The sequence below is a fragment of the Corvus hawaiiensis genome, chromosome 6 (genome assembly GCF_020740725.1).
Source record: "Corvus hawaiiensis isolate bCorHaw1 chromosome 6, bCorHaw1.pri.cur, whole genome shotgun sequence".
In the NCBI taxonomy this organism is placed as follows: Eukaryota; Metazoa; Chordata; class Aves; order Passeriformes; family Corvidae; genus Corvus; species Corvus hawaiiensis.
The window spans coordinates 37,677,513-37,697,798 of NC_063218.1; the positions used below are offsets into that span (position 1 = coordinate 37,677,513).

General features: G+C 38.4%; 1 protein-coding gene across 1 annotated transcript in view; it reads left to right on the forward strand.

The window, feature by feature from the left end:
* The window catches only part of LOC125327550 (cytosolic phospholipase A2 epsilon-like), a 37,893-nt gene extending 17,990 nt beyond the window's left edge, over positions 1-19,903 (forward strand). Inside the window, exons 7-21 of the mRNA XM_048307151.1 lie at positions 5,059-5,101; positions 5,550-5,613; positions 6,937-7,079; positions 7,227-7,316; positions 8,030-8,067; positions 9,701-9,836; positions 11,689-11,825; positions 12,996-13,218; positions 14,096-14,210; positions 15,009-15,146; positions 15,422-15,529; positions 16,368-16,559; positions 17,038-17,207; positions 18,242-18,428; positions 19,288-19,903. Of these exons, the coding sequence (XP_048163108.1) occupies positions 5,059-5,101; positions 5,550-5,613; positions 6,937-7,079; positions 7,227-7,316; positions 8,030-8,067; positions 9,701-9,836; positions 11,689-11,825; positions 12,996-13,218; positions 14,096-14,210; positions 15,009-15,146; positions 15,422-15,529; positions 16,368-16,559; positions 17,038-17,207; positions 18,242-18,428; positions 19,288-19,496 (1,993 nt within the window). The 3' untranslated portion in view covers positions 19,497-19,903. The remainder of the gene's footprint in view (positions 1-5,058; positions 5,102-5,549; positions 5,614-6,936; positions 7,080-7,226; positions 7,317-8,029; positions 8,068-9,700; positions 9,837-11,688; positions 11,826-12,995; positions 13,219-14,095; positions 14,211-15,008; positions 15,147-15,421; positions 15,530-16,367; positions 16,560-17,037; positions 17,208-18,241; positions 18,429-19,287) is intronic.
* The last annotated feature ends 383 nt before the right edge of the window (positions 19,904-20,286 follow it).

Genomic DNA, 20,286 nt, shown 5'->3' on the forward strand with positions numbered 1-20,286 from the left:
ATGTGTGCCATCAGATCTGCACCAAACTCTTCGGTCTGACCTTGCACCCAAGTGCCTTTTCCTGGAGTTGTATTCAATATAGTCAGAAATGGGACAATTTTTTCAAGTGATGCCTGAGTAGGAATTCTACTGGTTGGAAGATGATGGTTGGAACTGTACCAATAAAAAGGATCCTTTGCAGTATCAAGGAAGATGTTTTAAAAAGCATGACAGTCATGGCTCAGTTGCTCCAGCAAGAAGGTGTCTGATCTACTTTTTTTCATTTGTAGTATGATTCCTGAGTGACCAATGTAATAGTTGTGGCCTGAAGAACTCCACATGCAAAGGCAGGAAGTTGCTGTATTAGAAGTGAGGGAATGTCCCTGTAAGGTCACAGTAGGACTGAGAAAATGGGCTTCCTGTCAGAAGGCAGATAGACCTTTCTCCTACTATCCCTCATTCATACTTCTTGCATTTGTGGGGTGATCAATGCTGTTCTGCCCATCAGCTGAGTCTGGAATAATGGTCTGAGCACATCTGAATTGATTAAATATTGTGATATGGGTAGGATATTGAAAGGGTGTTCTTTTCGCTCAGTTTGGAACGTGTGATGTCAGGAGTAAGTAATGAAAGGATTTGTCCATTAAAATTGTAGACAATGGATTGCATAGATAAACTAGAGAGCCCTGGAAGGGTCTGAACAACTGAGGTGAAATAGTTGAGATGGATCACCAGAAAGCTATGGACCCAAACCAACCTCTCCATGTTGAACAAGCTCAGCAGGTTTGGGCAAGTTTTTTTTGTCATTGGTGGATGGGAGAAGTGTTGACAGAGGTTAGAGATAATTGGCAGAGGGAGAGAGCCCTCTGATAACAAGGAGTACAGCATGTGGGATAGTTTCTAGAAATCCTGTATTGTGATGGGAACAATAAGAAAGTATTTTGGGGGGGGGGGGAGGGTGGGATGTGTAATATGGCAGTTTATTTCTGAAATTAATAATTAATCTCACGAGCAATTTTTCCTGATACTATTTATCTGTAATTTAAAATTTCTTCCTCATCTTCATTCTAGATTTTACTAATTGCAAAATTTACTACTTCAGCTTGTTCTTTCTTTCCAGCATTTCAGATGAATAATATCACACATGAAGTGTAACCCCAGGCCAAGAATGTTTCCTGGGGTGCACCTATAATAGTGGCTTTGCCACTCCTATTTTTGTTTGCCTGTAACCTCACTGCAAAGGTTGTGTTTTGTGTTACTTTTACCAAAAAGAACGTTATAAAAACTACCTCATGATACATTGGAGGGCTGTACAAAATTTTTTCCTGCGTCCATTCCCATTATATTTTATTTAAAATGAAAGAAAAGCTTCATTTTGGTAGTGGGTTTCCACAACTGCAAGATGAATCCCTCTGTAGTTTTGCCTCACCCTTACGCCACTGCTGCAGTACCAGCAAATGCTCGCCTCTGTGCTGCAGAGTGGCAGGCACTGAGGTCCAGATGTTTGATCCTAACGACACAGAGAGGAAGGCATGCTCCTTCCTCCAAGTGCCTTTTCACCACCAACCGAGTCAAGGGATTGCAAATGCCTGCCCAATGTTTTCTGGGCCCATAACATGAGCCCAGCTGGCGTGAGAGCTGCTGCACTTGGGCAGCAGTGACAGAAAAGGTAAGGCCGTTGTACACAGGTTGCTGATTCATGTGCTTTAGTGCTTTCTGTGTTATTTTCTGGTGATTATCAGTGGTAACCTGGGCTTTCTCCCCTGTGTCTCCACTGGCAGAGTCCAGCATCAGAACGAGCCCATCCGTGTTGCTACAGGGACGGGGTCCCGCTGGACTCGGTGGCTGCGCTCTCTCAACATCCCTCTCCCCTCCGATTTCTACTGAAGCCCACACCTGACACTGCAGGGCCACAAAGAGGCTTCTGGTGAATTGCAAGGTAATTTAAGTTTCCAAGGAAAGGTCTGAGAGCCCCAGCATATTTGCTGTACCTGCTGATTTTCTTTCTGGCCTCTTTTATCTTTCAGATGTCTCAAGCCGAGGAAGTGCATCTCTAACAACTCTTAGAAGAATGAAGGACCACTCTTACAAAACCTTTCATCTCTGCTCCCTCTCCCTTTTTTTCCAAATGTGAAAGACTATGTTTAAAACAAAGCCCAATTAACACAAATAAATGTAAATAGGTGTACAAAAAGCTGTATAAAAGTTAAATATTAATTATTGAAATATGGCAAAAGCAGGATTTTTAGAAAATAAAAGTATTTTTTTTCCTTTCTGTAGTTCTGCTGTGTTTTTTTGAGAAATACCCCTCATGTGAAGGGGATCCAGCAGACCATGCTAGCCATTTGGTTTAGACACTGCTGAGAAACCCTCAGGCTGAGTCTCCATCCATTGGGGGCCAAATGTACTGTTTGTATTTCTGTGTGGAGGAGCACTGAAGGCAAAAGTTTTCAGTCAAGAAATTACCTTTGAGGTGAATACAGCTTTCTTTACTGAAACAATACCATCCCCCATGCTTCTCTTGGGTTGTCAGAAAGCTCAGAACAGTAGCCTGCATTATTATGGAAGCTACCAAAGGAAGGGAAAGCTGGATCTGACATGAAAGAATTCAAATTTCGTATAGGTATCAAAATAGGTATCAAAAAATACAGATTCTCTGGTGAAATGGAGCACAGTTGCCTATTCTAAATGAGAACTGCAATATAAGAACCTGTGTGGCTGTAAGTTCCTGTACAAAAATGCCCATTTCATTTTAAGTCAAGCATAATCCAAAAAGAAGGCCGCAGTTTGATGTTGGTGTTGGGAAATGATCCTTGGGCTCATAGAGTCCACTGCAGCCTTAGGCACTCCTTCAACATACTTTTAGTGAGGATGGATGCCCAGAGTCTGTGTTTCTGTCTTTCCCTGCTGCAGGCCATAATATGCTCCCAATTCTTAGTGAAACTGAGGTCTGCAGTAAAAAAAGGCCACAAATCACAAACTGTAATGGAGAAGAGAATGGGAGCATTAGTCTGTGTAATGAGGGCTGTCTAATAGCAGGTTGGTTGTTAGAGAAATTGTCCGCTAATCCCAACAAGTGGAAGTTATTCAGTGCTCCAAACATAGGCAAAATATTCAAAGGTCCTTGACAACCTGAGCTCTTCTGCACCCAGCTCAGCTATGTTTCTAGCCATGGCTGATTTCCTAAAATTCAGAGAAAGATGAGTGCCCTTGCTCTTCTTAAAACAAGGGTATGGATCACCAGGTTGAAAAAAAGTTAAAAAATAAAGCATCTGTCTTTTGCTGTGACTAGCAGAAGCCTTAGAATTTGGGATATAAAAGTTAAAAGAGCAGCATGGGCAGTAACAAACGAGTGGCAGCAGCTGGGCTTCCTTACAGCGGTGGCAGCAGAGGTGACAACCCAATAGAGACATCTCAGCCATTGGTCCTTAATGACTGAGGTGTCCTGGGTCTTCCCACGAGCCTTCCAAGCTCTGCTCTGTTCTGTACAACAGTGCAGTTCTCCCACCCTGTTTGAAGGTCATGCCTTGAACCTCCTAACTTTGAGCCTAACTTTATACTTTGCTGATACCAGTACCTCAAATAATACTACACTTTACTGGATGTTTACCTCCCTGAAGAGATATCTTTACCTGTCTTTGCACTTTCATTCCATCAGGCTATGCAGGCTGAGGTCTTTTAATATCTATCATGCTATTTCTTGCTTTCCTTAATTTTTTAATGAAGTATTTGGGGATGGTGACACCGTATGTCCTGTAATGTTACAACTATTTGACACAAAATATAATTAAGTACAAAAATTTATGTTTGAAACAAAACTTGAGTGGCACTTACACCCTTTACCTGTGTGCAGGTGGAAACATTGAGTATATTTTTACCAATTCCTGACCAATGTTCTTTGAACTCTTTTAAAATACATTTCCAAAATAAAATCTTACAAAATTTTTGAGTGTATAACTGGGTTTTTTTGACGAGAGGTGTTTGCTTGAGTTTTGTTGTTGATGTTTTCTTATAGTGGAAAGTTTTTCCTGAATGTTCTGCACTGTATTTAGCCAGTTCATATTTTTCTCTTAAAGGAAAATACTGACTTATAAACAAAACTTTGAACTGTTTATGAGCTTTGCAATTTTGAGTGAATACTATCATGTATGTTTATGCTGAAATCTAATTGTTGTGATAAATTTTCACTTTAAGTGGATAAAAACAATGTCATTTATTTAATTTTGAAGGAATTGTAATGTCTGGTTTCAGCTGAGATGAAATACATACATCAAGTACAGAACTAAATGAGACCTCAAAATGTGTAATCCATGACTTGTAAAGTTTGAATAAATAGCTCATACTCTCTGCAGCAGGCTGGGGAGTCAGTGCTCAATCCTTGTGAAGTTACATATATATGTATTCGCTTTGGAGTAATCTGAGTTCTTGAGACTATATGAATTTACATCTTTTAATTTAATGAAATGGTAAATTATAAGATATCCTTAATGAGACAGTGCTTGATTTTTCCAATGGAAAAATAGTTTAGAATATAAACATTGTTGGCTGCAGTATATGAATTCACCCCTGCCCTTAGATGTGGAAACACATCTATACATACAGTGATCTGTTACAATCTCGTGTGATTTGCAGATCATTTAATAGAGGTAAGTACAATTTCTTCTGCCATGATGGTAATTTTTTTATAAGTTGTGGAAAGCTAGGCAGTTGTATTAGTTTTTGAAGTACAAAAAGTTGGATAAAACTCTGTAATGCTTAAAAGAATCAAGATGGATTTAACAGCTGCAGCTGTTCTCAAACTCAGTATGTCACTCATTGCATGGTTTACTAAAGCAAATGTTTAAGACAACAGGAGTAGAAATTCCAGCTTCATGTTTATCATGAGTGGATGGAAAAAATTGCAACTCAGCTCATCACCTAATCCTATGCTTTGAAGTATTTTTGAGTGAGAATGTTAAAGTCAGAGATGTCAAAGGTGATGGGGGGGGAAAAACTAATGTGTTAACCATAGACTTAAATATTTGTCTGAGTTTTCCCACCCATGACATTATCTTCCTTTTTTTTTTTTTTTTTTTCTAGTCTGGATTATCCTGATGGCATTATTACAAATGGAGTACTAGTGGTAAAATACATTCATTACGATATTTCTTGTGTCTGAATAACAAGTGTTCATGTTTCTAACTCTGGAAACTTTGAGCTGTGTCCCAAAGCCAGTACTGTCACCTACTTTCTTCTATAAACCCATAGGCTCAGCACTATCAGGAGTTAATGAAGAAAGTGTTACAATGCTCATAAAAACAGTCTCATATCTTAAAACACTCATTAATTTGAACACAGCTCATCTTCTTTGCTTAAGTGTCTCTCCAAGTTCAAGCAGCTCATGAGTTGTTCCTCTTTATTTCAGTTTTGGAAAGAAACACCGTATCATTATTGCCCTCATGTTATCTGAAGACATGGATAATAATTGTCTTGCTCATTGATCAGCCAGAGGGGTTGGTTGGGAACAGTATGAGTCACTTGCAATGACATCTACACTTCTCTCAATCATCATTTATCCTCTCTTCCTGCAGGCACGTGAGGTTTCCTGTTTGGAGGTTAGAGTGGATACAGGGAAGCTGAAGCAGCAATCCACAAGTGAGGTTATTGCTTCATTAGCCTATTGTTCTTGTGTTGTGATTCAGTCATTATAACAGACATGGAAAAAAATTAATAATCCATTGTGCATGTTGCTCTGTGTCACATAATACTTAGTTTTGCCATGCCCCACCTTGCAGAAAGATTGTATCTGTCAAAATTCAAGTTCGTCAAGTATTTAGTTATGAGGCAAATCTTAAACTGATGCAAAAATAGAGCCATGCATATTAGAATGAGAAACTTGGAAAAATTACGTTGGTTCTCTTTGTTTATCACTTGTTCAAAACAAATTTTTCTAACTAAGTGGGATCTTTAAAAATTATCTTATAACTCATATGTAGAAATCTTATCCCATATGTTTGATTTGGGCTTGAGCATGTACAGTTTCTGCGCATTTAGGGTTCTGAAGGAGGCTCTTTCTTTTGCTTCTTTAGCAAAAGTAATACACCTAAGTTTAAATGTAAAGTTGTATCACAGAGGTCTCTGCAAGTTGCAGGAAAGTACTCTGCTACCATAGGATCACCAGAACAGTACTTTGTCTATAAAATGTAGCTCTAACAAATACAGCAGGATTCTTCACTAGTTTTTAAGTTGATTCAAATGAACAGTAGCTTGTGTAAAGCTGCTCCTGGGGAAAATCTCAAAAACTCATGACTGTTCTGGGTTAATTCATGGATGGAAAATTGACTTGTATGAGGAAAATGGTAGCAATGACTGAGTTGCATTATAGGAAGTTTCAGACTGAGATGTAACATGGAGAGGAAAGGTTAGTGACCTAACATTATATGTTTTTTGGCCCTGATCTTGCAATAGAACAGCATATGATCTGTCTGTAAACATAAAGGCTTTTCTGTACAAGAACACAGCCTTCAGGTTGTTTCAGTTTTGGTGACATGAGGACACATGCCAAGTAGTCTGCTTGAGTTTTGGGTTTATAGAATTATTTGATTATTGATCTTAATATTACAAAATGTATACTATGAACCAGAACAGACTGCCATCAAATAAATGCCTTTAAACTGACAATCCTTTAAATCTAAATCTTGGTTTAATTTACTAATGGACAGCATCTAATAAATAGCAAGGTACAGTATTTTAAAAATCTGTGAATTCTGTATATTGATTATTTACACAGATTCACCAAGATATTTTATATCAGTTTTCAGTCTGTTTTGGCTACCTGAAGTCTACTTGGTCATTGTGGTATAAGGAAAATTCAACAAAAAAGTGTGCAGAATAGAGGTGGATTGGGTTTTTTTTATTAGATACGTGTGTTTGCTTGTAATAGTTAAAATTCTGCTTGTTCCTTGCCTCTCTGTTTAGACCCTGAGCTCACATTTACAGTGAAAGGATCCCATGAAGGAAGCCAGAAGATTTTGCTGGACTCTGGCCCCAGCCTTCATATAATCATATTTCACTGCATTATAAATGACCAGACAAGACTGGATATCCTATTGCCAGAAGAGGTAAGTTCTCCTTCTGTCTGTTATTATTCAAAATTAGAACAAGAAGTTAATAGAACCAGTAAACTGAACTAGCCTTCTTAGTGGAGAAGTTCTAGAGATGATAAACCTTTCATGTGTTAATACCCAATGCTTTTTACATTTCTTCAGCTGGCTGATGGAAATGAAACAGAGAAATCTGGGGTCCTTTCCTTCCCTCTGAATTCACTCCCTTTGCAGAAGGAAATAATACTAGAAGAGGTGAGTATTTTTAATATGTGCTTAATATTGTCCCGCTGGAAATGAAGTTACCAAGTAAACAAAACCACTGTATAAAATTGTACAGCTATTTATTAGAAATGTTAAAAAAATTTAAGGTTGTCATATTCACTTTTAAGGAAGAAGGTGTTAACAATTACTTCAATAATACAAAAATCGTTGCAAACCTGCATCCCACAGTCAGGATTAAGTGGATTCAAGGAACAAAAAATGACTGTTATATGCACATGCATTCAAAATAACTTTTTTTTTTTTTTTTTTTTTAAATATTGGTGTAATACTGGAATGGCTAACAACTGAAAAAAGGCCAATCCAGATTATGAGCTTAGTTCAGATTTTAGTTTGTCTAAGTATTGATATTGGGGGTTCTTTTGTGTGTATTTTTTAAAATTTTATTTTAACAAGGTAACTTCTCTCATTCTTGTTCCCCTTCTAAGTGTGCACACTGGGAACTGGTGTAAGAATGCAAGCTTGTGGCATGCTCTCTGCCCCAAACACACAGGCTTATTAGAGAAGAGAAAATTTGATTCCAGGGCAGGGAGTGACGCTTCGGTTAATTGTATAAAAATAATGTCCTTAGCCATATGATTTATTATTTGAGAACCACCTCTCTTAGTCTGAGCATTGCCTGAGCTTGAAGGAAAGAAATGTTTTAAAATTTGGTGGTAATTAGCTTTACCTTTCTCATTTTCTAGGATAATTCATTTCACTTGTGCTTGACAGCAAGAAAATGGTAAGATAGCCTCTTTTTGTCCTATCATCCAGGACTACTGTAAACTAGTTCTGTAGGCTTTTTCTGTGATAGGTGGAGAGATGAACACAGACCGTGTGAGTGCTTTGTGTTGTGCTCACGTGGTGCATGAGGTAAGTGCAAGTCAGCTGCAGTTACAGGACCGTGCAGTTCAGTAGGAGCTCGTGAGCCTCCATTCAGAATAAATGAGCCTGCTCTGTGCCTCTTGTTCTCACACACGAATAAAACTGTACTATTCACTTACTAATTTTATTTCCCATTTATGCCAATAGTCAGATCTGCACAATGACTGAAATAAATTCTATCGGTCTTTAACTTTGCAAAATCACCAAAACAAACATAGGGTAGCCTGGCTTCTGCCCCTTCTGCTTCACTGAGCAGAATGGGGGCTGAGACCTGACTAGCTGCACCTCTGCCAACCCCCTTGCAGAGACAGAATTGCACCAGTGACAGGTAAAGTTGAAGACAATGAGGTTTTATGGTACAGCTGAAAACTTCCTATGTTTCACAGCACCCCCACTATTGGGTGATATACAGAAGGGAAGCAAGGTGGATTTTCACAGCATGGGAGAGCTTTGTGTAAATGGAGAGAGCTACCTGTACAACCTCAGCCCATAACAAAATATATTGACATGTAAATTTAACACACAGAGATATAGAAAGAAAGCAAGAAAAATTTTAATCTACTGCTAAAAGAGTTGTTTGGTTTTTGTAACGTAAATCATTTGACCTTATTCTGTTTTCAAAATGACACTGATAAATCAAAATTGCTGGGGAACAGAGGTTAGTAGCATTAATCCTTGAAACATTAATATTTGTGAAATACTGGTGAAAATTATTTTCAGGACAGAGTTTGCAGCCACCAGAGGGTGATATGACCCAGAAGATTTGATCGATATTTAGTGTTCTTCTCACTGATAAGGGTATTTATGTTGCTGAAGGCACATAACATTAGCTGCCATTTGACTGGGTTTGCACCTTTTTCCTGAATTTTTTTGCTTGTGCTTCACACTTCTCAAGGGAAAAAATTACATGTGTCTGCACATGTGAAAAAAAGAAGTGATGAATGTTCTTGTGTATTTGCAGGATGAAGCTTGCAAATGCTTATCTAGGAATCTGGTCAGGACACAGGTGAAAGGCTGGATTTCCCAAGACAGAGGGTGACCAGGGCATGATGCTTGATTTGAAGTTCAAGCTGCATCACATAACTCATTAGAACTCTCACTTTAAATGCTGCTAGTGGATTGTCAAAACCTGAGAACAAGTGATGATGTCATCACTTGAATTTTCCAGGATGTCATAGTGATAAACAGGAATGGATACAGAAAAAAGTACTTCTGAAATTACTCCTTTTGGTGCTCTTTCCCTGACTTGTGTGTCTTGTCTTTGTCTCCATGTTCACAAGAAATCTAAAGTACCTTGGAAACTCCTCTTCATCCTCACTGCTATTTCTTGCTGGCAGTAGAAATGTTTGTTTTTCTTCCTTCCTTTATCAATATGCAGACTTGGAAATAACTTGTTTTACAGATTATTTGTTTTTTGATTACCTGTCCTACAGATCTTGAAATCAGCTGTAATTGATGTGTGCATTGATTTGTCCCATTGTCTATTCCAGCTCAGGAGACCTGGATGTACGTTTGGGGTTTAGCCTGTGCGTGGAAGAGCAGGCCTTCCTGCGGAAAAGGAAGAAATATGTTGCTGCTGCTCTGAAAAAGATTCTTAATTTGGAGGAGGATCTGAAAGAACATGAGGCAAGCCAATACAGTCCCTGGTAGCAACTACTCTCAGGATATCAAGGCCTGGCTCACAAATTCAAGCAAATAAAATCCCAGTTTAATTAATCCTTCTGGTGTGGGCCAGGCCTGGTCACCTAGGGCAAGAGATGAGGAAGAGAAGCAGGGGCCTGTTAATGTGGCAGAGCAGGGGAGGCAGGATAATGTCTTTACAGACCCAAAAACTTCTCAACAGCTCCTCAAACTGTCCATTCCTGTTTATTCTTGGTATTGCTCATAGGAGGAAAATTTATAGTGGGCAGACATGGAACAGCTGGGGGATGCTTCCTGAGAAACAGAGGGCCTTAACTCAGTGACAGAGACATGGTGGCCATGGCACACGTGTAAAGGGTTTTGAGAGGAAGAAACAAATGTTTTCACACAGACATCTGAATAAAAATTCTTGGAGGGGTTTCTGCAGCAAAAAAGGTGTATTGTTGGGAAAAATGAGGGATAGAATAAAACCATCAAGCTGGCAAAGAAGAGTGGTTCTTACAGCATCACTGAGTTGTAGATGAAATAGCTGATTTTAAGTTTAGCTGTATCACTCTAGATCCTGTTCCTGCCTCTGTAACTAAGTTTTGCAGCTGCTGATGCCTGACTGGGTTGCTGACCATCAGAAAAGTACAAACATACCAATAACAATACCACTCTTTAGCTGACAGTTAACAAAAAGGAGTTCTGTGGAAAATATTATTCAAAAATATTAGTTTGGGTTCAGAGCAGAGAATAATATGGGAAACAGAGTTTTCAAGAAAGCTGGAACAAACATTTTTACACGGCTAAGATTCTCCTCACACATGGAAAACTATTTTCTAAAAACATCTAATTACTCTGGCTCTCTTGTTCATGTGTTCAACTTCAGATTTATGGGAAAATATCCCCTCTACCTTGTTAGCTGACTTACATTTGAACTGAAAAAAAATCATTAGAGTTTTAACTTAAAATAGATTAGAAAATGTAAACCCCAGAATATAAATTTTTGAGTTTATTCTGATTTTAGTTAAGATTATGAGATTTTCCTCATTATTATTTTATAAAATTTCTTAGATTTAAGATCTTAAAGAGTTTAGGGTAGGAACAACATCTGTTTTCTGGGTTTTCTGTGCTTTTGTTTTTTCGTAGAGCAGGAGAATTATTTTCTTCATGCTCTATTCATTGACTTTAGAACACAGATTCCTTTATGAAATTGGAAGCAAATACTTTAAAGGTATAAATAGACCTTTTCCATGGGGCGTGTAAGCATCCACACTCTGGATGCCATCGGAAGCAAAGGGTGTACTAGATCAGGAAAAGATTAGGAGACAAATAGTCTGTCTCTTCAATTACACTTGGACCGTGGAGGGGGAAACCCTACCAATGACTGTGCTTCAGGACATAAAGTAATTAATGGCCTGGGGCCAGGAAGGCTTTGGCTATTGTGTGGTCTGGCTGATTACAGGGCAATGTGTGTTCCTCTGTGACACTGGTCATTGTTAGAGGCAGAATCATGGATCCATAATCTGCTCCGGTGTGGTAAATCCTGTATTTTCTATGACAGCTTCTAATAATACACTTTGAGAAAAATTCCAGAGTGGTGAGGCTGATTTCCAGTTATATGTTAAGTAAGCAGCTTCCCACCCCATCTGAGTGGGTAAGACATAAGCCTTCTCTCTCGCATCAATTAGGCAGCGGCAAACAAGCTTTTTCCAACAATCACATCCTTTTCATGCCAAGTAGCATCCCTGCTTGTATCAATGCCTGCAACCTGTTATCTGATTTCTGCAGTAAGGGTTGTTTGTGTCTAATACGTGCACAGCTTTTGCTCCTTCTGCCTTGCTGTGTTGAACAGGTGCCAGTGGTGGCCATTACGACAACTGGGGGAGGAACGAGATCACTCACAGCGATGTATGGCAGCCTGCTGGGCCTCCAGAAACTCAACCTGTTAGACTGCATTTCCTACATTGGAGGTTTATCGGGTACCACATGGTGAGAATGACCCAAATGAGGTTTATGTGTTCTCTGCTCAATATTGCTGGCTCTGTATAATACCGTTAGCTTATATGGCACTTAGCAAAGAAAAAGCATTTCCATTCTCCCCACAATCTCCTCTCTGTCCACCTGGAGCAAAGAAACAAAACATATGGATTAAGAGATCAATCACCACATTCATTAACTGCTTTTGCCACCCCCCTGACTCAGTCTATGCCTGATATTTTCATCTAAATGCTCTATTGCCTTTTCATATTTTATCAATTATACCTTAGACTAAATGCAATGAATTTGTCTTTAGACTGGAAATTGAAGAAAGATGGGAAGAAGAATTTATGCCTGCCATTTTCTGGTTATTCTCACTTCCATTTTGGATTTACAGTGCATCTCCCTCTGGTAAAAGATGTATTTGGGGCTAGTGGAATTAATACTATCGCAGAAAGTCCAACAAATTACATCAAGTTACTGACCTTGGAGGGACTGCAGCTATGGTGGCTCGTTGTGAAGTGCGCTCTTCCCTTGGAGGGCATAGAGCAGATGATGTCATACTTAAAATAACTGAAGTATTTAATCAAGTAGGTTCTAGGTACCTCCACTCCTCTACACCTGTTTGGAAGAGGAGAATTTTTTTCACTGAGGTGTGTGTCACTTTATGTAAGTCCAAATTTTAATGGTAGGTTTTTCTTTTAACTTCTTTGTTTTATGTGGAGATCTGAGTGTATCTGTCTGTGTTATGATTTCAAGAAGACAAGTAAGAATGGTCATAAAAGGACATGCCCAAAACTGCGCAGTTTTCTTGTTGGCACAAGCCATTAGCAGACATATGGGAACAAACGCAGGACTAGAGCAGAGTAGTAGTGACTGCTCCCTAGATTTCTCCCCACCTTCCAAGAAACTGATTTGATGAATAATTGTGGAACCTTGTTATTTAATAGCCTTGGGTCTTGTTTTCTGCTCTCCCTTGAATTTCAAGATAAGTTTTGAGCCCATTTTATCATATCCAAACCAGCGAAGCTTGGAGGTTTTGTTTGCTCCTGAAATGAGCGTATTTTAAGTGTGTTTACCTTTTAGTTGTGAACCCCGTAAGAATTAAGTTGCACAAAACTTTTCTGAAAACAAACCACAGCATTACTCTTCTTTCATTATTTTCTTCTAATGTTTCTTCAGGACCATGGCAAACTTATATGAAGATGCTAATTGGTCACAAAAATATCTGGAGGACGCAATCAAGGAAGCTCGCAAGCAAGTAACCAAATCCAAGATCTGCTGTTTTTCTTTGGATTGTCTGAAGTACTATTATAATGACCTGATGGAGAGGACTAAAGAAGGACATAATACTTCTTTCATAGACCTTTGGGGTCTTGTCATTGAATCCATGCTACATGATAAGGTACTCCTTTCTTCCATATAACTGCTGAGCTTCTATAGCTACAGTGGAGAAGAAAATAAATCCTGGCATGCCATTCAGTACTACTAATGCAAATAATTAGTTTAGCAGTTGATTAAATATTATATATTCAGACCCATTATTAAAACACTGATCTGGATTTGAAGAGAGGTTGACCTTGAACTGAAGGAGCCATGTCATACCAGTCAAAGGTATTCTTCCTCCTTAAAGAAAGAAGTACCCTGAGAAAAAATACTTTGAATTGTAAATGAATCACTTTGGGCATAAAATATTCTGACTAGAAGAGGCACTTAAAAATTTGAAATAATTTACTTCTCTATCATAAATGAAGATAGATATTTATAAAGTGACCTAGGTATAGACTGCATATGGAGATGGCTCACATAGTAAGAAAGACCATTTTCTAAATACGGTATAAAGTTTTAAGAAATTTTATTACTTTAAAAATAATGTATCTTAAGTAGTTTCATTCTGGCTTAAGTTTATACAATGAAGTTTTAAATTGTCATGTTCAATAGAATATATTCATGAAAATGCAAAATACCTTAAAATATGATCAATTCTTTGCAAAGACCCAGCCGAGGAAAGAACTTTACCGTTCACTTAGCTGCATCATCTTTCCTGGAAATGTTTTTTTTTTCTTGCTGAATCTACAATCAACTTCTCTGCATATCTCAAAATCTGAGAACTCATATAGGGTGCAGCTGCTTCTTCTGGGATACTTGCCAAGTTTGGAATATCCCAGATATTTCTCAACAATCCAGTGACCTGGGAATGGATAAAGCTGATAATTCACATTATATTATTTGAAGTGCAGGTTGTTTTTCTCATTCCATTAACCCTTTTTAATCAAAACCAGAAAGACGAGCACAGACTCTCGGACCAACGGCAGGCAGTGGATAATGGCCAGAACCCACTGCCCATCTATGTGGCCATCAACCTCAAGTCCAATTATAGTGCCCAGGCGTTCAGAGGTAATGGTTATGATTTAGATTTCTTAAAAAATTTATAATTTCAATGGTCTAAACTAAAATGATATGGATACAATCAGCTTTAATAATAAAATAGTCTTTTCATTCTAATTGCAAGTAATGCCCCAATAAACCATTATGTTTTCAGATAATAGTGACTGAAACAAACAAACAAAAAAAAATCCGAACTTCTCTAGTGTTTAGAATTTGAGTTCTTCATTTTTCTAGAAGTAGAAATGTAATTATACCACAAAACCTGTCAAAGTCACAGTTTATCCTGTCACAAAAACCTTGTAATGAAACAAATTCTTATGATGATTCCACATGGTCTTATTTTAAACAATTAAAGAAAAAACTTTGAATTTTTGGGTCCAGGGTCAGGAAAATCACTATTTCCTCTACTATTAATTTTCACAGTATTTGTTTAACATGAGCAGCTAAGTACATGACACCAAGTGAATGCTAAGCTTTCTGGCACTAGAGCCCTAAAGGAAACAAGTTATGCATGAGCAACACATACTTTGGGGTAAGATTAACTATATTGAGGGAATGCTTGTGGTTTCATTCAGACCAGGGCTTTTTTGCTGGAGGTTGCTGTATCACAGCCTGGGACTGCCCTGCCATGGTGTGGAAGGACCTCATGTCATCGATACTGCTGGCAGTACAGATACAGCCATGGCTGGTGAATGGCGTGCTATGAATGAGCCAGTGTCTTTCTCATTGTTTGCTTCCTGGATCTCTTCTGTTTAGTGTTAGCTAACATGGTATTGCTTTTTCATGATCTGGCTGCTGTTGCCATAGAGTGGCTGGAGTTCACTCCTTATGAAGTTGGTCTCCTGAAATATGGAGCGTCTATTCGCGCAGAACACTTCGGAAGTCAGTTCTTTATGGGAAGGATGGTGAAGAAGCTCTCAGAGACTCGGATCTGCTATATGCAAGGTGACTATTGCCTAGGGGGGAAGGTGGTCTACTGGAAGGACAGCTGGCATGGGCGAGTATGTGGTCTGTGGTGGACAGCACTGGGAAGACACCGACAGACAGGTTGAGCAGGTGTGAGTTTACATTAGCAAGGACATACCTACTAAGTATGCCCACAAAGGTATCCATACAGACAGAAAGGAAGTATCCAATGGGAAGAACTGAAGGTATGTATCAATTAAGATTCTTCCAAGGCTACTCCATCAATCAGCTTCTCTTCCTCTTTCACATTGCAGGCATGTGGAGTAGTATATTTTCCATAGATGTGATGTATGTCTGGAATTTGGCTGCTGATTCAGAAGATTTTTGGTGCAGATGGACCAGAGACAGAGTAAAAGATATTGGTGAGATTTTTAATTTTTTTGCACCACTGGTATATATTGCTTATGTTCTGTGAAGATGTCTAATACATAAAGAAATGCTGTCAAAGTGAGAAAGTAAAAGATGAGGAAAGTGAAGCAGAGATATCAGCTAAGAATTTTTTTCTGCCTGATTTAAAATTAAATTGTGCTGCTTTGGAAAAGCTTTGGAAAAGCTGTACCTTCTTCTGAAGGTCAGACGGACAACAAAACCAGTCTCCAGAAGACATATAAAAGTCATGCTATATCAAGAACACATCTTAAAAGTCATGTTATATCAAGAACACATCTTAAGATTGTTAAATTAGGATATGGTCCTCCTTGGCCAGTAATAACACGGGTAGAGAAAACGGCTCTTGCAGAAGGCTGTTTTCTCCACTGAGCTGCCCATGGAGAAAGCTTACTCTTGCTGTTAATTGCACAGGGAGCCTGGAGTGACTGGTCTCCTAACTAAGCTGGTGTTGCTGCTGGGTGGCACTGACATGCATTCTGAAAGTGTCCTGTTGAAAGGCCAGTGCTGTCCTCCTGTATGTGTTGGGACTTGTCTCTCCCCTCCACCACATGTTACTGTAGAGGTTGGGCATCATTTGAGAAAACTTAGAGTAGAAGGTGGTGCTTACTGCCTGGCAGCCTGCTGCCTGCAGGTAGCTGTCATTTAATTCACTGTCTAATGCTGAATTTTATTTGGTGGCATAGACCTTAAGGGCTTATAACTGTGTTTGGTTTACCTTTGGAGTGGGGGATGGTGATACTCCATTTTTTAAAATACTGATCATTTCAGAAAACTATCCTAAACATAAAATTTCTTCTTTCCATCTTGCAGCAGAAGAACCCTTTCTGTCTGTGAATCCCTATGAGGTAGACACGTGTCTATGCACTCCCTCGAGCATCCTCTCCTCTACTCTGCGAGATGTCTTAACAGGACGCCCAACAATTGCACAGTATCCTAATTTTATCAGAGGCTTCCAGCTGCATAACAAGTATCTGGAGAGTGAAGGATTTTCTACCTGGAAAGGCACAGTAAAACAGCCTGTTTTTCAGTAATATTCTAAGGAGGTTTGGGTTTTGGAATTCACTTAGGATTTCCAACAAAGAGGAAGAGACAAGATTGACTTCTGAAATGCCACTTCTTCCTTTACAAATGGAAAACATTAAAGCCAGATTTGAATAGCATTTCCATTTTGGTGGGGGCTGTTGAGGGGTGAAATTGTATCTGGTGATCTGGGAGTTTTGTTCCTGTGGATAAAGTGAGCTCAGCCTAAGGAAGCAGGAGAGATCTCCCCTTTAGGGCTAAAGCAGTCTGCAGTGCCCAGGAAGAAGGGAAGAAAAAAGCAGTAGCATGTCACTTACTCCTGTAAATAAGTGCAACTAGAGTGAAAGGAAGACAGGAACAATAAGGGACAAAATTCTCCATACTTCACTCTCTACCTTCCTTCAGAGGAGAAATCAATCTTGTGCTTTATTTGTTGTAATGAGAAATAATTTTGTTTCAGACACAGTGATAGACTCCTTCCCAAATAAACTGATGGAAACAGCAGACAATGAGCTCTCCCTTGTTGATACTGGCTTTTTCATTAATACCAGCTACCCTCCACTTTTAAGATCAAAGAGGGAGGTGGATGTCATCCTGCATTTGAATTACAGTGGAGGGTCCCAAACACTGGTAAGAAAAGCCATGGTATCTGAGATGTTTTTCCTTCATGGTCTTTTGGTCTCTAGCACTCATCAGGTAAAACACCTAATTTTTCAGTACTGGAAGGACAATTGGATTATTGTTATCTAATTTATTATTTAGATCATTAGGTGATTTATTTCTCAGTAACTAAGAAAGATATTAGAAGAAAATGATTGATATAGGCATTTTTAAATCATCATGGTCTTCACTGGATTCAAGAATTTTGAAAAACTGATGGATTATATTCTGGATTATATTATAAAATGATAGAGTGTTCTGAAACTCTGCTACTGATTTGTGTTATCCTTGTACTGAACAAATTACAAAGGCAATGGAAAGTCCTGAAAATATTTTAACAGATTAAATGAGAAAACCTGTGTCTTGGCCTTTATACCTCATACCAGTCTTAGGGAAATGTAGTGACTAATGCCAGATTGATTAATAATTAAAAGAATATAATTAGTGTTGCATATATAATGATAATAATCTAAAATTAAACATAGGTATATAGTAAATATAGCTGTTGAAGGTTTTTGGGTTTTTTTATGAGGTCATAAGATACGTTGATAAGTATATTTGTTAATAGGGAGTCATTATCAAGCAACACCAATTATGCAGAGGACAGAAAGATTGGGAGAGTGGTAAATAATGAAGAAGTCAAGACAAGGATGCAGAATAATCTGGACTGATGTGTTGCTTCTCCATTCTTGCAGTTTCTTTGCCTTCCCCTTCTGAACTGGTTTCAATGGAATTATAAAATTAGACCTGTGGCTTTTGGATTCATTTTCAAGTTCAGAGAAAGTGACTGTTTTCTTGTTTTGCCTAAAGCAATGTGGAAAATAAGATAAGCTACAATGTCTGGTGTGGTTATGATTGTTTCCATCTGAAATTTAGTGTCTTGCCAGAGGAAGATTCAAACCTTAGAATATTCCTGTTAGCTGCTGGAGTTTAAAATATCCAGGTCTCTGGATCAGTTTTGATTGTTATAAGAATTTTATATATTTTTTTTTTCATTCATCCAGCCTCTGGATCAGATTGCGAAGTACTTCTCAGAGCAAGAAATTCCATTTCCCAAAATTGAGATAAGTGAGGAAGACAGGGAAAACTTGAAGGAGTGCTATGTGTTTGAAGAGGCTGACAGTCCACAAGCTCCAACAGTGCTTTTTTTTCCCCTAGTAAATGACACCTTCAAAAAATATAAAGCTCCTGGTGAGTCATCTTTGATAGCAATTTTAATAAAAAGTTGTTTTCCTAGTGAATCCTTTCTATTTCATAAAGTATCACTGTCATCTCTGACCTTTCCAATGCCAGCACGGGTCTCATCACTGACAAACATAACTGGTCTGTGTCAGCATGTCTGAACTATATGAACTCCTGAATCTTTTCTTAAAGCACTTGAGATTAATATAGGCACTTATTTCACAGGAGCTACTAGAGATAGTATGAAGGCAAAAATTTCAATATATGTACACCATGATGGGTAGGTTCTCAAGCTGTTTTACTCTACAGACATGGACTTGTGCACTCCTGCTTGCCAACAAAGATGAGGAAAAACCTTCTGCTGGTTTTGGTGTTAAGTCCATTCATCCAAGTTTTTTTCCACATATTTAAAAGTGATCTCCCAGACTGAGGCCTGAGATCTTTGGTTTTAATTGAGTAATATGCTCTGTCTGAGTGAAATAATTTCTCCTGAACTTTCAGTGAGATGGTTATTATTTTATCTAGTACAAGAGTATCTGGTTTCCTTTTTGCTTGTGCTTTTCTAGTTTGAGTAACAAAGACTAACTATGTTGTCCCAGCAGTGGTCTAGCATTGCTGCTACAAATGTTGTTCTAACTTCAAGCTGTTTGGGTGATTTAAATGTCAAATGGTGTAAAATCATATTTGGACAAAGGCTTGATCCAGATGCTGAAGAATACAGTGCTACTAGCACAGAACTTTTACTTCCCTCTGGCAAATTATACCTCTCCTTCCTTCCTTTTCTACCTATAATTATGTAAATACTGATAGGAGCCACATACTGCAATAAAACCTTATTGGTGAATCTCCCTGTGGTTCGTCCCCTTAGGTGTGGAAAGGAGTCCTGAAGAGATGGCTGAAGGCAAAGTTGATGTCTCCAGCATCCTCTCCCCATTTACGACAAGGGAGGTGTGTTTCAGTGAAGAGAATTTTGACAAACTGGTGAAACTGACTGATTACAATGTCCTGAATAATGAGAAGTTGATTATTCAGGCCTTGCGCTTGGCAGTGGCACGGAGGAAGCAGCGGAATTATTAGCCACCACACACTAGCTTCAAATTTTCATGTGGTATTTCTTGGGTTGTCTATGGTTTGGTGAGGTCAAGATGTTTGATTCTTATTGGTGATACTTGCAGAAATCACATCGTCCTAAGGACATTCTGGACTCCACCCTATTTACATGGCTCTTCAGACAAAAAGATTGGAATTTACCAGTTGTTTAACCCAAAACAAACTTCAAAGCAGAAAATTCATTTTTAGTTTTGTTACCAAGTTACTTTACCAATTGCTATATATATTCAATATAAATTATTACAATGTTGTGTAAGATAATAATGAAATATGTGTCACATTAAAATTTGTATCAAAATAGTATTTATGTGGTGGATTTTCTGTGTGGCAGAACAACAATCCCTTGAAATGAAATTTCTTTGATGAAAAACTAATCCACTGTGCTGGTCTTGCTTATTTAATTATTGAAGGTTATCTTCTCTGATTTGATTGTCTGTCCACTATGAGATTTGTATTTAACTGTCTTCATAAATCTTTGAAAATAAGCTTCTTAAGTTAGTATCAATGTTGTAAAAATTTATACAGTTTTCACCAATAATAAAAAATACCCCTGAATTAGGTCATCTTTGTTTCAGGAGATCAAACATATCCTCTCTGAGCTGCTGTTCACAGAACCACTTATATTCAGCCTAAGTAGTAGACATGTTGCCCAACTTTCCTTCACTTTTCTCTTGGAGTTTCTGCTGACTGTGCTGTCTCACTCATCTTTACCTGCCTTTATTGTTCCTGAAGGATGACCTTGTGATTTCTCCCAGTG